The following is an 18146-nucleotide window of genomic DNA, read 5'->3' as shown; positions in this document are numbered from 1 at the left end:
GAATCCTCTCCAGTAGCGACTCCGGTTGGGTGATAACTTTAATAGGTAGTCCCCGGTCCGCCAGGTCCAACGTTGCCTCCTCCACCGTAGCGTAAGTTTTTGTCCCTTCATTGTAAAAGACTCTCAGCCGAGCTGGATACAGGGTCTGGAATTTGATGTTGTTTTTCTTCAGGACTCTCCGTGTTTCCGTATATTCCTTCCGTCTGGCAAGAATCCCTGGTGCGTAGTCGTGGTCTAAACTGATTTTACAGTTGTTCCACATGAAACCTTTCTTTTGCCATGCCCTTTTAAGCACCTCTTCCTTCGTTCTGTAACTGAGAAATCTGACCAGAAATCGATCTGGGCTGGGCGCCTGCTGGAGGCTCTGGTGCCAACGCGCGGTGAGCTCTTTCTATCTGTAGGTCTTTTGTGGCCGGTATATCAAGGTTCTCTCTAAGTAGCTTCTCCACGAAGGGAATCATCAATCCAGGTTTACCTTCAGTTCCTTCGGGAACTCCGTAAATCCTCACATTTTCCCTTCTCGAGCGGCCTTCTTGATCTATTAGTTTCCACTGGAGCTGGTCTTGCAGCTTCAGCATTTCTGCTATCACCTCCTCTGCGTTTTGTAGCTTCTCTTCAATTCCAACAATCCTCGCTTCGGCTTCATCTATCCGCGGGTTAGTTTTTACTATTTCTCCTTTAATATCTTCCAGCTGTTTGCTGTTATCTTGTCGGAACTCGCGAATCTCTCCGAGAATCAAGGACAGAGTCACCGATTCCCCCCCATTATCTCCGTCCTGGCTTGCCGAAGTTATCAGACTTCGGAGCGGACTTTTTAATCTTGTTCTTAGACATCATCCTTGCCCCTTTTATTAATATAATTATGCAATATTAAGTATTTGTCTAAATTCGATTATGGGGCAGTTTACCTTCTTTTTTGTCGAGAGACCTTTTCCTTACGCTGCCATTCCCTTGATCGGGGTGTGTGCTTTCACCTCTCTGCACTCTTTCAACCTTATTTATATCCTTCCTGTAATTTGGTGACCTAAACTGAACACAATACATCAACATCAAAAACTTGATGTTGATTTTTGTCTTGGTCTATAGGAAGGGTCCTGACAACTGCCAAAAGAAAGCAACTACCATTCTCTGGAATTAATCTGGATTTGAATCTATTTCTCCAAGGAAAAAGACCTTGACAACCTTAATTCCTCTTGCCATCTCATTCCTCTGCCTCTTATCCAATACCCCAATTATAATCTTTTTATTGAAGTTCATCATCAAACAAAACTTTCCATAAGATGTATTTCAGATACTGTACATATATATAGTCATATTTGTCACAAATCTCCACATAATATTTGTCTGAGGTATATATACACTTATAGAAAGGAGAGGAAAGAAAGAACAATCAAAAGAAGAAAACTATGTACCAAGTAGGGGGTGATCTTTTTTTTACAACATATTCATTGACTTGTGAGAATAAAATCAGGCCTATGAGGTGTTATGTAGTTAAACCATTTTTCCCAGTAGGAATCAAATTGTTCCAACTTATGATTAACAGATGCTGTTATTATCTCCATTTTGTAAATGTCCATTGTAATTTCCATCCATACATTTAAAGTTGGGCTCTCCTGTGATAACCATTTCCTGGTAAGGGTCTTTTTACCAGCCACCAGCAGTATATTCATTAAATATTTCTCTCTTTTCAACCATTCTTGAGGTATATACCCAAAATATATGGTCTTCCTTTCTAAGGGTATTTCACATTTAAAGATGCCTTGTAGGGCATTGTGCATCCCACCTCAATAGTCTTTGATAACGGGGCATTCCCAGAAAATAAAATGGTTTTATTCAATGCAGTTTAAAAAAAAAAATCTTTTTCATGTCTTGCAACCTTGCATCAGTGAGCAGGAAAGACCAAGATAGGGAGTTTCCCCATTCCTTCAATAAAGCATGTACTGACGTAGTGTGTGGCTTTGTTGGCTGAGTGGCATCACTGTCACTTGACTAGTCATCAGAATGGGTGTCACGCTGGTGCTGAAAGTTTCTCCTAATAGTTTATCTTTAGAAAACAATGAATCACTGAAGCCTGAAATAAGGAAGTATTTCATTAGAAAGTACGATCTGCAAAAACTCCTTCCCATTTTGTTGCCATGGATATAGGTTGACAAATTAATCTTCAGCTTTGTTTTGTTTTAAGGATGACACACCCTTTCTTCAGCTGTGTTATCTTTCTACCTCTAATATTGCTGGTGTCTTGTAACAACACGTAAATAGGAATATTTTTGGTGGGTGTGTCTTTAATCTTTATTTGTTTATTCACACAAAACCGTTGTCATCGGTCTGGGAGAGAGAAAAAATATATTAACAGCTGCAGCTAGGTGAACCCTGAAACATAATCCTTGGGCAAATAGAACTGCTTTGAATCACTTGAACACTTTTCAGGCATGCTCTTTACATACAAGTGGGCTATTCAGATAAAATGCCAGCACTATCCTGAGGCGGTCAGCGCCATCTGTTGTCCAAACCACACAGTCTCACTCAACACCCTTTAGTGCACACATTAGAACAGAAGAGCAGGAATGCTCTGTTTTCTTTTCTCTTCTCCCCCATTGAGATTTGACGTTCAGAGCTGTAGATGCCCCACTATTACAGCGCCAGCAGCCTGGGTTCAATATCCTGCTGCTGTCTGTACGTTCTCCCTGCAACCACGTGTGTTTCCTCCAGCTGCTCCGGTTTCCTCCCACATTCTAATAGATTGGTCACAGAGGTGTAATTGGGCTCATTGGGTCGGAAAGTGCCTGTTACCGTGCTGGATCTATCAATGGTTGTTGAGCTAGAATTAGAGAAGACTGTTGGCTACACCAACTGGAAGGGAAGTGTTTGGCTTTCTGTTGCAAACTTATTTAAGTGCTTTGTAATCAGAGTTAATAAAGGGCTTATTCTGATCACTATTGACATTTTAATAACCTCCAAATATCCTTATTTGATCTGGAAAATTGACTTTTTTAAAGGGTTTCCTTATCTTTTAACTATTAAGCCTTGAGGGTGAACATAAGAGCCTTCGACAGGGACATACGGGATTGTCTTGTAAAATGGCGCCATGTATAATGATTGAAACCTAGTACGACAGTGGTTGTGTTTGTACATGTTCTGCATAAGATGGAAAAGGAGCCCATTTTATGATTCTTGACAAGTACTTCAAGTAAAATGTCTCATGGCACCTGGGTGTTGATAGCGCCATCTGTTGTTCAAACTCTTTATGGGAACGATTTGTAGACCTCTTGAAGAATGGTAGATTTCTTTTCTCATTTTCCTTTACAGTTATAAAGTAATGGGATAATTTACACCTATCGTTATTGATGTTGAATAATTAATACATGGCTTATCCTGACAGTTGAGGCTGAGGTGAGTGGAAATGACAAGTTACATGGAAATATTTTGTGGTTCGTTTTTCTTCACTGAGTAAATCACAACCCAGGTACACATCCTAACGATTTTGAGAGATTCCCAATTTGAGTGGGAGAGAGGAGGAGAATTAAAAATTGGAAAGTTTTCACTTTGATTTATCTGCATTCCAGCACATCCTGCACAATGTTATTCAATCCAACGATAATGTGATTATACTTGTAACTACAGAACAAACAATACTGCATTGGCATGTTAAAGTAATTCTGTTCTTGGAGATTCTAAGATACCCACTTTATGATTTACATTCCTGCATCTTTTGGTTGGCAGATTGCTCTTCTAGATGTTGATATTTGTGGTCCGTCAATTCCAAAAATGATGGGAGTAGAAGGTGAACAGGTAAGAATGAATTTTCATAGTTGTGAGCAGTTGAACATATTCTAATCCACATTAATCCAACTTCACAGCCTCTAAAAATTCTAGTGGTAATTACTAATTAAATAGCCCTAGACTTTTGAACACGTTCTTTCCTTAACAGTGTGTTACTGCAATAATGATCCCAGCAATTAAAGTTACTGTAAAAAAAAGTTTAATTAACCCAATCTACTTTTACTTTCTAAGTATGTTATTAAATTACCCTGAAGACTCAGTAACTGGGCTTAGGTCAGTTTGGGTTGATGTGTAGCAAAAGGAGTGAATCGATTAAAAGTGAATTTATTTTTGTGGGAAGCTCTTTTAGCATGTTTGGACAAGGATGTAATAGTTTGTATTGAGCAGACAAAGGCTCTAAAACAAGGACACGTACCATTAACCAAGGGGTCCATGAACTCGAGGTTGAGAACCCATGGTCTAAGTGAAACCCTCACACTCATTTAGTACTGATCGCGAATTCATAAGTGTCCCGAAGTGGATGCGCTTCTGAAATAATGTACTGGGTGATTTGCTAATTGAACCTTATCAACTTGACGGAATCAAAGGTGGTGACAAATCAGCATGTAAGGGGGAGATTAAAAATCTGGTTCAATAGGGCCACAACAACGACCTTTCACTCCACGTCAGCAAAACCAAAGAGTTGATTATCAATTACAGGAGTAAGAAATAAGATGTTCATCAGCCAGTCTTCGTTAGGAGAATTGAATTCGGGAGCACCAGTAACTTTAAATTCCTTGGTGTTACCGTATCAGAGGATCTGTCTTGGGATCAGAATGTAAGTGTGATCACAAGGAAGGCACGACACTGCTTCTACTTTATTAGAAGTTTGTGTAGATTTAGCATGTCAACTTAAACTTTGACAACCTTCTAGAGATGCACAATGGAGGGTATCCTGACGGGTTGCATCATGGTCTGGTATAGAAACACCAATGTCCAGGAACAGAAAGGTCTACATAAAGTGGTGGATAGAACCCAGTCAGTCTCAGGCAAAGAAGCAGCACTGCCACAAGAAGGCAGCATCCATCATCAAGGACCCCCACCATTCAGGCCGTGCTCTCTTCCATTGAGCAAATGGTACAGGAGCCTTAGGTCCCACACCACCAGGTTCAGAAACAGGCACTACCCTGCAGCCATCAGGCTCCTCAGCCACTGTGGAGAACTTCACTCACTTCAACTCTGATCTGATTTCAGAACTTACAGACTCTGCAAATTCATGTTCTCAGTTTTTTTTCCAATATTAATTTGTATAATTTGTCTTCTTTTGCACATTGTTTTTTTTTGTCAGTTTTTGTGATTATTTCTTTTCATTAATTCTATTGTATTTCTTTATTTTCCTGTAAATGCCTGCAAGCATATGAATCTCAGGTATATGCTGACATACACATACATTGATAAGAAATTTACTTAGACTTTGATTCAACGTACTTTATATCTTCACAAACGAGAATGAAAAGGACATTAGGGAAAGAACATTAATAGATAAAGGGAAGTTCTGAAAAGTCAGCACCATTGAAAGTTGCTAAGTCATCTGATCCACATCGTGTACAGAAGCAAAATACAAAATAGTAGAGGCACTGTATATTTTTGTAATCCCTATTGAATTGGAGTAATGTCAGAGGCTAGAGAATTGTTAATATTATAATTGTTTTCAAGGAAAAGGAGTGGAAAGTATAGGACAGTCAGCCTAACTTCATTGATGGGGAATTTAGTGAGACCACAACAGGGGACGAAATAAACTTTGTCAGAAAGGACATGGGTTAATCATGAGCGCTAGGCAAACCGTGCTAGACTAATTAGAATGCAAAGAAGCCAATCAATGTAGTGAAGAGGTACATGTAAGATATATGTAGATTCAGATAGCATTTGACAAAATGCCACACAGGAAATCACTGTGATTAAAGGGTAAATATCAATATGGATACAGAATTGACATTGTTTGGATGATATGTGGATGTTTTTCTCACTGACAGGAAGTTTATAGTTTTTTTTATTACCTCAGTGGTCATTTGTAAATCCATAATCCTTTGAGATATTTATATAGGGACAGACTTGGGCTTAGCAATTAACCATATAAATAGTAGTTGATACAAAACTTCACTAAGTGGATGAGGGTAATTATGGACTTCAAGACAACATTGACAGGGTGGTGAAATGGAAAACAGCAAGACAGATAAAGTTCTATTCCAAGAAAGATGACAATGAAAGAAATGTAAACTAGAAATGATGCATATTTGAAAAGTTTAAATAAGCTAAGACACTTTGTTCAAATTTAATTGTCATTCGACTATGCACATGAATATAGCCAAGCGAAACAATGTTCCTCTGAGGCCAAGGTGCAAAACACAGTACCAACAATCACACAAGGCACCCAGCACATATAGCACATGTATAATTACAATAGCAGAAAAACATACTGTTACAAAAAATAATAATAATATATCCCAAGTCCATGAGTGTAATGGCTTGTAGATTGATGGTGCATGGATGTTGTCATGGAGCCACTTTTCTGCTACAACAAGGTCGCAGCAGTCCCTCATCTCAGACAAGTTCAGCCACAGATGAATGCAGTCCGGCTTGTCTTCTGATGAGCAAGCACTGGAGAGTTTTACCAAAGAAAGGAGCCAGCCCCCAACCCAGCTCGAAATCCAACAGCACATGACCAGATCTGGCACCTCCTTCTCTGACGGCTGAATATGGAGACCTTGAGGCATAGGGCCTTGTCTGCGCCATAACAGAGGGTACGCAGTTCCCTCGCCAACGTCTCATCAATGAACCAGTGAATCGGACTCATTGTATTCCACATCAGGGGTCCCCAAACTTTTTTGCACCGCGGACCGGTCTTGCGGATCGGCCGACTTGGGGGGGAGTGGGGTGTTCAAGTAGGGTTAAACTCACCTCAGCGTGTCTTTTACAGTTAGGGTTGCCAATTTTCTCACTCCCAAATAAGGGACAAAAATAGTAGTCAAATACGGGACACTTTTGTTTTCCCCAAGAAAGACTATCATGACCATGAAGCCTTGCACGGGCACCTGTGTGCACATGTGCTGATTTTTTTCCACAAATCGGTTTTGGCTTAATCTTCCCAACTGTACTGTACATACATTATTTCTACCTTATATAGGTGTATTTATATCATTCCTGCTTTTACAATATGTTAGTGTTATTTTAGGTTTTATGTGTTATTTGGTATGATTTGCTAGGTTATTTTTTGGGTCTGGGAACACTCAAAAATTTTTCCCATATAAATTAATGGTAATTGCTTCTTCGCTTTACGCCATTTCAGCACGAAAGGTTTCATAGGAACACTCTACCTTAGCAGGGGAAATACAGGACAACGGTGGTCCCATATGGAACAAACCAATTTAGCCCAATATACGGGATGTCCCGACAAACAACGGGACAGTTGGCAACCCTATGTTCAAGTTCAACAGTGCGTGACAGGGATTGAGGAAAGGTGTAGCTGACTCATATCGTTTCCTCACGGCCCGGTAGCACATGCTTCGCAGCCCGGTGGTTGGGGACTGCTGTTCTACATTACCAATATCCAGCAGGATCTTGTGATCTCAGTAAAAGGATCCAAACCAATCATTTCCACAGTTTGTTGGACTGCGCACCATCTCTGACACGTTCTTCCCCGAGTCTGCAACAGGGTGAGCAACAAGTCCAGCTCCACCACTATCGAGCAACTCACTAGTGGGGTAGACCTGCAGTACTTGATATTCTTGATAACCAGCAGTGTCTGGCAATGATAAAGGATGAAGAATTACACCTTTGTTTGGACCCAGGGAGGTCTCTGTAACCGAGCATTTTGCCATCTTACCAGAAGCACCTTGCTGTTCATGTGTATAATTTCTTAAATGCAAGAGGATAAGATGTTTCCTGGTGTCAATACTTTGAGATACAGAATATAAAAACAGGTTTGGCTTCAACTGGAGTATTTTAAGTAATTCTGAGCTGCACACTTCAGAAAAGAGGAACATGATTTAGATAAAGTGCGAAGAGGATATTATCAGGGAAGAGAACGATGAGAGGTAGGAAAAGTTAAGCATGTTCTACTTTTTAAAAAGTTGCTTAAAAGCAATGTAGAAAGGATTTCAAGATAATGAGAGGCTTTGAAGAAAAAAGAGAAATAATTACATCTTAAGATTCAAGTCTCAAGTGTATTTGTCTAATGTAATGTACATCAAAAGAAACAGTGAAATGTGTCATTTGTGTTAACAACCAGCAGACCTGAGGTGCGAGTGTCGCCACATGTTCTGGCGCCAACACAACATGCCCACAATGCTTGGCAGAGCAACACAGAACACAAGAAGCCACAAAACAACAACAGAAAAAAATAAACAAGCTCCGTTCCTCCCTCCCGGCCACGCACATATACAGTCCTTTAATTCCAGGTCAGACCTCCAGCAGACACAGGCTCGGGCCTTTAGACACCAGGTTTTGACCTTCCCAGTAGACACACAGAGGATCTAACTAGAGCAGGGGTTCCCAGACCCCTTGCTTAATGGTATTGGTCCATAGTATAAAAAAGGTTGGGAACCTCTGAGAATGAGAGGATCAATGAGCAGAGGTCGATGTTTCAGAATAGTGTCATTTCGAGGACAAGAATCCAAAGTTCAGGAAGCACTCTGTCGGAATGCCCTGCCTGAAGAGGCAGAGGAATGAATAAACTGATTGGGAATCACTCCTATATTTAGGAGAATGAGAGGTGATTTCATGGCCTTGTACAAAATTCTCATGGGCTTGACAGGACAGATGCCAAGTTAATGTTTCCCTTGGCTGACATATATAGAAACAGTGATCTCAGTCATAAACTAAGGGATTGGCCAGTCGGGGTAGAAATGAGAAGTTGCTTAATTTCAGAAAGAACTGAGACTTTGAGATTCTCTACCCAAGTAGTTTGTGGGACCTCAGTCACTGAGACTGTTCCCTCTAATCTGTGCGAGTCTGTGGCCATGCAGTAACTGAAATATTCCCGTGCATATAGCCTTTGTTGCCTTGCAACTGGAATTTTCTTTTAAATGTTTTATTGAAGTGCTGCACAGTTTTCAGGCTGTGTAAAAACTTCCTGCACAGATCAGTGGTTAGTTCACGGAGCTGTAAAAAAAATATTAGAGGGTATGTTGGTCACTGAGTCTATTTGAGGAAGAGATAATAGTTTTTTTTTATTGCATTGAGGGATATGGGCTTAGTGTAGGAAAGTACAGTTGCAAAAGTCAGCTGTGCTCTTGTTGAATGGTGAAGCAGGCATGAGGGGCTGAATGGTTTACTCTTCTAACTTTTATATTCCTCTGCTTTTTTTCTATAAGCAAGTCCAACTTCAGCTCAACAATACATTTATATAAAATAATACAGCACAGGAAAGGGTCCTTTGGCCCAGAATACTGTGCCAAATGAATTAAATTAATTACACCTAATTCACATTAATGGTATTGGGTTTCAGAGCTGTTGAACACTATAATGTCAAGGAAGGAATAGGCTGCACTGCAAATACTTCAAAGCAAATACTTAAGTTTCTACCTCCTCTATTTTCTTCTCTTGCTGGATCAGCTCTCTCCCTCCTCCCCCACCCCAACCCCACCCTGCAGCAGTTAATAATCATTCACTGATTCTTTGCTTGTGGCTGTTTTTATTTAATGGATCATGAAAGATAATTATTTGTGATAATCATCACAGATAGATGGTTTTGCTCTATCCAGCTTTCCTGTAGTTGCACCTCTCATTGGGAAGGGGCTTTTGGTTCATATTTGTGAACAAGATCTCTGGCCTATTTCCTTCTTACAAACCAAAAGCACCCCCTTCACCAACTCATCAAAGAGTGAAGAAAAAACCTGGCACTTCCAACTTTTGTGTGAGGTTTCGTGCTGCATTTTTGCATACTTGCTGCCAAAGGACCATGTAGGAGAAACAATGAGTGACTAGTTTCATTGGTGTTACTTGGTCGATTTGGCTGCCTCGGCAGAGATCAAGGAATAATTGGTCACTGAAGCATATAGGAAGAATCGGATCACTGTGTTAGGGAGTTAAGAAGGTTAGGTATCAAATAAGAGGAATGCATTTAGACAAAAAAGGATCTGTTATGATAGTTAAGCAATTTGCCTGATTAAGTTAACAAATTTCATGATATATGCTGGTGATACTAAATTTGATTCTGATTCAATACAAAAGGTAATTTTATCTGTAAAGTGCGAGTATCACATCAGCGAAATGCAGGAGAACAAAGTTTCTTTCACTTCTCTTTATAAACAGTTTATGGAAACCTAGTTGAAGCATTTTCAACCAACTGTAAGTTCACAGTTCCAAATGACCAATAACTTGACACTGAAGCAACACACACATGATGCTGGAAGAACTCAGCAGGTCAGGTAACATCTATGGAAGTGAATAAACGGTTGATGTTTTGGGCCAAGACCCTTCTCCAGGACTTGGCACTTGAGTTCCTTTGGACCTGTTGAATATTAAAGTTGAGTGCTGCTACTGAGTTATTGCAGCGAGTGGCATTGGTGATAAAGAACTAGAAGCAGCTGCCAGCCATTCACATTCAGGTGCCAGTCGTTCACCCCCCAGATGCCAGCTCTGCCACTCACTAAGATCATGGGTGGCCAGCTTTCTGCACTGGTCCCCAGATCCTTAACTTACGATAACCTATGACTGAAACATCTTTCTTGCCCTTGGCTGCCTACAGAGATTCGTCTGCATCTTGCATCTTCATCCTCATGGCATGCAAGCTGTGATCTTAGGATCTGTAACAGTTTGGTATTTATCACTGAAAGCCAAGGCACCTTATTGCATTTATCACTGAGATCTAAGAGAATGTTTGGTATTTTATCACAGATCTGAGGGCACGGGTCTGTATTTATTACAGAAGTTTGACAACAAGGTTCAAACTTATCACACATTGGTGGACAAGAAGAAAGCACGCCTTGCATAAAGGGTGACGGTTGTAGTTGTCAGACATTCGTCATCTCAAGCCCAGCCAATCACTGCAGGAGTTCCTCAGACAGTGGCGCAGGCCTAACCATCTACAGATGCTTTATCAGTGATCTTCCTTCCACCGTTAAGGTCAGATGTGGGCTTAGGCTTCACAGATGATTGCACATAGTTTATTTCCACTTGCAACTCCTCAGCAAATGATGCAGTCCATTCCTGCATGCATCAAAACCTAGACAGCATTCACATATAGACTGATCATTGGTATGTAATATTTCTGCCACAGAGATTCCAGGAAATGACCATCTCCAAAGCGAGGCAGTCTTGATCTCTACCCTTCAAGTGGAATACATCACTATCCTGAAGTCCCCCACCATCGTTATGTTGAAGTCACCACTGACCAGAAGCTCAACTAGACCTGCCGTATGAATATTTTGGCTACATGAGCATCTTCTAGGGCAATTAAGGATGAACAAAAAATTATTGGCCCTGCCAGCAGTGTCCAAATTTAACAAACAAATAATATCAGTGACTATTAAATAAAGAGTAAGATGGAATTCACCTTCATGGCCAGTTCACCTACACAGCCTCTGGCCATCTGAGGAAAAGAGTGTTTAAGATCAACACCTCAAACCTGACATGAAGCTTGTGATCTACCGGGCACCAATGATCCTGCCTTCCTGCATGCTTTTGAAGCATAGCTTATCTACAGAAAGCACTTTAAAACATTGGAAAAATGCGTGCAACACTCTGTGTGAAATCTTTCATATCCTCTACTAGCAGAATAAGTTGTCCTGTCCCAGACCAACACCCTGAAAGTGAGGCACTTATTCCACCCTCAGCCAGCTTTAATGGGCAAGCCATGTCAACCGTTTGCCTGACACTAGACTTCTGAAAAGCTCAGAAAACCTGATGATATCCAGAACGATATAGCTAGCTAATGGCACCTTGTGCATCAACAACGCAGCATGGCTGCAGTTTGTATCCTTTGCAAGATGCATTATAAACCAAACCCATTTTGACAATGCCTTCCAAAACTGCAACTTCTAAGACCAAGGCAGCAAGACAACAGCAATGTCATTACCTGCATGTTTTCCTTTGACTATTTCAACGTAGAAGCCCATTGCCATTCCTTTGATGTTGTTATATCCTGAATCTCCAATCAGTAAGTTTACAACACAAACAATGATGACTCAAGAGAGTGGCTCACCTCCACCATCTTAGGCGCAAAGGAAATTAACAAAGAATGCCCACATTACCAGTGACAAGTAGGTGAATTTTTGAAATGTTCTGCTTCCTCTTCAAATTTACCCCTTCAGAGAATCAATACTTCCTTCTCCCCATTAGAGAGTTTGCTGTGCTGAGCCCTAAATAAATTATTTGGTTTTTAGCTACCTTTTTTGGTAACATTTTAACTGATGATCACATGCTGAGTAAGGTAATGCTTTCTGGTGCCTGTTTTTGATTTCAGTTTGTGTTTCTGATCCCAAGGTTTAGTGAAAATGAACATATTTTGAAATATTTGAAAATGTTTATTGGGGCAACACGGTAGCATACCGGTTAGCATAACGCTTTACAGTCCCAGCAGCCTTGTTCAATTCCCACCACTGTCTGTAAGGAATTTGTACATTCTCTCCATGACCGTGTGGATTTCCTCCAATGTTTTCTCCCACATTGCAAAGACATGGGTTAATGGGTTAATTGGTCACACGGGTGTAATTGGGCCTGAAGGACCTGTTACCACGCTGTATCCGTAACTAAATAAAAATAATCTTTTTCTAGTTCTGTGATTTCTGTTCCCTTCAATTTTGCGTTATGCTCTGCTATGTGCTATCTCACTCATCTTTTTGAGACTTCATATTTACCAAGTTGATCTTTGCAGTAAGAGCTGGAGAAAACCAGTCTATTGCCTTACAAAAAGGTACCATAGATAGCCCAGACCACAGGATCTCCGATGCAGCTTGACATCTGGAAGATTTGAACTTAATTGATGAATAAATTTAATCTAGCATTCTGTTTGTTATTCTGCCTCAAAACTTACACCTTCTAGTTTTTGATTCCCTTTTGCTGGGGAAAAGACGGTGTGCATTCACCCTATCTATGTGTATATGATTTAATACACTTCTACAAGGTCAGTCTTCAATCTGCTCTGCTTTACTGAATAAAATCCCAATCTTTCCCCAGAAGTCAGCCCTTTGAGTCCTTGCAACATTATCTTCAATCTTCCTTTCACTGTTCATTGCTTGATAACATTTTTCCTACAACAAGCTAACCAAAACTCTACACTAAGAAATCCAACTTTACTCAAACCGCAGTTATTCCAGGGTGGCCTTAGTATTGCGTTGTACAATACAATATAAAATACTAACTCTTATACTCAAAGCTCTAACTGTTGAAGGCTAGCATGCCAGATGCCTTCTCCTCCACCCTGTCTTCCTGAGACACCACTTTTATTCATAGCCTAGTCACTTCTGTAAACTTCGACTCACTAATATCTTGCCAGTTTTGAGAGGCAATCACAATGGGCATAAGACTCACATAATCTGATTTTCTCCCGAAGTTAAATACCAACATTATGGGACATGTACCACCTTGCCTCATTGTTGTTGGGTCAGGTTGTAACACCACCAGTGATTTAAAATAGTCTCAAAATTTGCCTTGCTGATTCTGCCTCCATCTCAGGACCATTACAAATGAGCAATGTGTTCCTTTTTTGGTATCACTCACATGCAAAGAGTAGAAACCATTAGTGACAACTTGTTTAAATACGTAGCAGTTTATTCAGAAGTCCAAAGGACAGACTTGGCTATCATGAATTCTTTCCAGTTTGGACCCAAACTTTTAAAAATATATAAATTCATCCCAGAACATCAGTCCCAGTGACTTAAAAGTAAGTAATTAAACTTACTTGTTCTGTGTTCTCTTATAGGTACACCAGAGTGGGTCAGGATGGTCTCCTGTGGTATGTATTTTCTGATTTTAAAGACTAGGTGTATCTACAGTGTATCTGATGCAACAGGTTGAAAGGGCAAAGCTCTTGATAAAGGTGTGTGAAAGGACAAATCCCCTGATACAATGGATGAAAGAGCAAAGTTCAGCTGATTAAACATATAATCATCCAGTCTCTAAGTGTGCAACATGCTTATCATCAAAGGAACCAGAAGTTCTTAGAACTCCCTTCTTGTTAGTCACTGCGTCTGCTAAAGAGTTAATGTCATTGTAGCTCAGTAGCACAAATCTATTGATTGACAGTAGGTTCACATTTAGTTGGTTATGCTGTTCAGCACAGGATGTGGACAACTAGGAAAACATCATGCTCAGAAAAGATGAGAGTTTTTGCTTGCTTACAGTTTGATACTCTAAAAGGGAGTCTTAAGGCACTTGATGCCGATTCTGGTTAAAGACAAATGGCATCTACAATACTGGTAACATTTTCAATTAAAATCATCAATGCAGTTTAGAGAATTTCTAAATGAGTCAAGGTTCCCAGAGGGATCATTAGCCACCTTCCTTTCTGATTTATCGAAGCTCATTTGCTTCGAATACATGCACCCACACAAGCTCTGCACGCAGTGGCCACTTTATTAGGTACACCTGTACTCTTGCTCCTTATTGGAAATATCTAATCAGCCAACCATGTGGTAACAACTCAATGGAAAAAAAGGCAGGCCGATATATTCAAGAAGTTCATTTGTTGGTTAGAATGAACATCAGAATGTGGAAGAAATGTGATCTGAGCAACAGCCACACAAAATGCTGGAGGAACTCAGCAGGCCAGGGAGCATCGATGGAGAAAGTAAATAGTAAATGCTTTGGGCCAAGACCCTTCATCAGTACTGGGAAAAGAAAAGATGAGAAGTTAGAGTAAGAAGGTGGGGGGAGAGGAGGATGAAGTACAAGGTGGTAGGTGATAGGTGAAACCAGGAGAGGGGGAGGAGTGAAGTAAGGAGCTGGGAAGTTGATAGGTGAAAGAGACAAAGGGCTGGAGAAGGGGGAATCTGATAGGAGAGGGTAGAAGACCATGGAAGAAAGGGAAAGGGAAGGAGCACAAGAAGGAGGTGATGGGCAGGAAAGGAGTTGAGGTGAGAGAGGGAAACGGGAATTGGAATGGTGAAGGTGGTTTGGGAGACAGTTACCAAAAGTTTGAGAAATCAATGTTGAAATGTTCAACATGTCAGGCAGCATCTGTGTTTCAGTTAAATAACCCTCTGTTAGAATAATTAGTAATGCAATATGCCAATGTTTACGTAAGAAAATGTATGATCCGTATATGGAGGGAAGTTGTGAGGTAAGTCTTCATTCTTGCTTCTTGCTAAGTGTCTTTGACTGTGGAATGATTGTTGATGCAAGATGGCGAGGTTTGAGTCTTAGGCTGCTGATCTGGTATTTTCATGCACAATAATCTCTAGAGGTTACAAAGAACGGTGCAAAAACAAGAAACATCCAGTGAGCAGCAGTTCTGTGCAGAAAATAATTACAGTGAAGTTCTCTCTCTTCTGTCTCTCACAGTATGTCGAAGAGAACCTGGGTGTAATGTCAGTAGGGTTTTTGCTCAGCAGTCTTGATGATGCTATCATTTGGAGAGGACCCAAGAAAAATGGTTGGTGTTCTATTGTTGACTTAATCCGTTCTGATTTTACTAATGTCCTTAGTCCTAACATATTTCCAAATATGTATCAAACAAGAGTAATTTACTTAATAAAAGCAGAGACTGCCGGAAACATTCAACACGTCAAGCAGCATCTGTGTTTCAGTTAAATAACCTTCTGTCAGAATAATTAGTAATGCAATATGTCAATCTTTACTTAAGAAAATATGTGATTCATATATGGAGGGAAGTTGTGAGGTAAGTCTTCATTCTTGCTTATAAGCAAGTTGCTATAGCATTGAGGAACTCTAGTGTGCTGTTGTATCCACTCTCAATATTGTCAACCCCACTGAGTGGCATCAGATACATTCTTGATAAGCAGTGGAAGGGAACCCAAAGATCAAATTTTCTTAAAAGATTCATTGGTGAATTTACCTCAATTCACTGACAGAAAACAATAGTTTGGGATTAAGAACTGCTCAACCCTCTTTTTAAACCCATTACATTTGTGGCATTGAGAATTTACGCAGCAAATTAACTTTGCACATGCTGAGGGCTCGTATTTTTAGCTCAGGAAATGCAGTATAACCGTTGTGTTAAGCTGGAAGTTATGCTTATCAGAAATGGGATTTTTTTCAAGCAGTCCAGTCTCTGGGAACTGTTAATCATTTCAAAAGCTACCAAACTTGTGGCTTCCTGATGTAATTTCAGGCATGAAACCAAGAGCAAAATGCAGAATTGTTGGTGATTCTGACATTTGTTACTAGCCTGATACTTTTAGAATAGACATAACATCATTAAACTGAAACAGTAACTCTGCTTTTCTCTCTAACCACGGTAGGTGAGTATCTTCAGGAATTTCTGAGTTTTCAATGCTGTATCTGTTGAGTTCATATTTCTGTTTAAATTATTGACACTTCATATCAGCATCATGGTTCTTGTTTGCAGTGGCTGGAATGCTACCATTTGCCACAGTGACTCTGTAGTATTAAGTGTGTGGTCGGACTAAATCCCAATACATCATAGTCATGACTTCCTCTAACTTGCCTATGTGATCAGTTCGCCATGGCTCCTAATTGCTACATTTGCAGCTTTAGCCTTGTACTGCTTGTGGTAACTCGGGATGTTACAGTGCAGGAGATGGACAACACTGCATGGACATCATTTTATTCCTGAGGCATTTGGTCTAATCACACAATCCTCCCAACTTTGTATATATTCTGAAACATTTATCTTGTTATGCTATTATCTAGTTTTCAAACCAGCTTAGAAACTAACCTTAACATTTTGTGAGAAACGATTCTAAATTGGAAACAACTAAGTTAAAGCAATATTTTCAGTAATGTTATTGATTATTTAAAATTTGTACTTACCCATTACCATCTTTCCCAAATGTAGAGAGAGCCCAACACTGTTTACCTTTTCTTCAAGAAATTATTTACTTGGTCATCCCTTAACTTTTCCATTCTGTGCGGAAGAACCTCTCTACCAAAAAATTGGTTTGTGTAACCTTTTTCTCCTGTATTTTCTCTGATCCTTTTAAGAGAGTGCTCAAAACCCTCCACATTGTTCCTTTTACTAGTCAAGTAAACAATTGTACTTGCTATTTGATTCCTAATAAAAGCGAGTAGCTGCAAGATGAAACTGACTTGATGTCCTGGTTTGCAAAGTTTGCTCACCAAATATTGAATAAATTTGGTAATATCAAGTTACTCATACTTAAATCAGTCAGATCTTCTAGCTTTAAAAAGACAATGATCTCAGTATTAAAGTAGCATATTGTGCATATGCAGCAAACATCTGACATAAAAAACAAGCATTTGATTTATCGCAGAGTTATTAAAATCTGCATTGAAATCATAGAAATATTCTCTCTTTTAGGTTTCTTTCACAATCTACATGTAGATTTCCCTGAATTATGGTCATGACTTCTGCTGCAGTTACAGATGTTTTTATGGTTTTCCTACTGACCTTTAGCTGCCTTACGTGAGCAAACCACCTAGCCACTGCCAAGTGTTTCTTGGCAGTTCAGTGGTTTATATTTGAGAGAGCAGGCTTGTGAGGAATCTAATAGTCACAGTGATTCACTTTGCCTTGCTGTTCAACAGTTTGTTGATAAAAATATTCTATTTCCCTCCTTAGTCAAACACTTATTGTCTAAATGTGATTGGCTTCTTTAAGGTCTGATCAAACAATTTTTGCGAGATGTGGACTGGGGAGAAGTGGACTACCTGATTGTTGATACACCACCTGGTACCTCAGATGAGCATCTGTCTATCGTACAGTACCTGAGTGCCACGGAGGTCGATGGAGCTGTGATCATCACCACTCCTCAGGTTGGCTGTATTGTGTAAAGATAGTGCCTACCTTCCAGAATTGTTCAGGCATTAAATCTTAATTGCTCGGGCAACACAGGAAAAAATGTGGGCATTGAAAACTGGTGCAATTTCCTTGAGTAGTTTTATTTATGTTAATTCAAATTGGGTGTGTATAGGAGCGTAAGGTTAGCAAGGGACAAAATTAGTCCTCAGGAAAATCAGAGTAATATAAATGTGGAGCCGGAAAAAAAGGACACTGAGGAAGACTCAAAGCTTGCAGCGGGATCTGGACCAGCTGGAAAAATGGGCTGAAATACGGTAGATGGAATTTAATTCTGACAAATGTGAGGTATTGCACTTTGGGAGGACCAGCCAGGGTAGGTCTTACCCGGTGAGTGGTAGGGCACTGAGGAGTGTGGTAGAACGGAGGGATCTGGAAATGCAGATCTATAGTTCTTTGAAAGTGGTGTCACAGGTTGATCGGGTCA

At 40.1% G+C, this 18146-nt stretch overlaps 1 protein-coding gene across 2 annotated transcripts in view; it reads left to right on the top strand.

Moving 5' to 3' along the window:
• The window catches only part of nubp1 (nucleotide binding protein 1 (MinD homolog, E. coli)), a 62738-nt gene that overhangs the window by 35110 nt on the left and 9482 nt on the right, over positions 1–18146 (top strand). For both annotated transcript variants that reach the window (XM_072268951.1, XM_072268950.1), the window contains 4 exons: positions 3721–3789; positions 13682–13714; positions 15262–15352; positions 17522–17676. In XM_072268951.1, the coding sequence (XP_072125052.1) occupies positions 3721–3789; positions 13682–13714; positions 15262–15352; positions 17522–17676 (348 nt within the window). The remainder of the gene's footprint in view (positions 1–3720; positions 3790–13681; positions 13715–15261; positions 15353–17521; positions 17677–18146) is intronic.

Source organism: Mobula birostris, chromosome 9, assembly GCF_030028105.1.
Source record: "Mobula birostris isolate sMobBir1 chromosome 9, sMobBir1.hap1, whole genome shotgun sequence".
Lineage (NCBI taxonomy): Eukaryota > Metazoa > Chordata > Chondrichthyes > Myliobatiformes > Myliobatidae > Mobula > Mobula birostris.
This window is presented reverse-complemented; position numbering and strand designations above follow the sequence as displayed.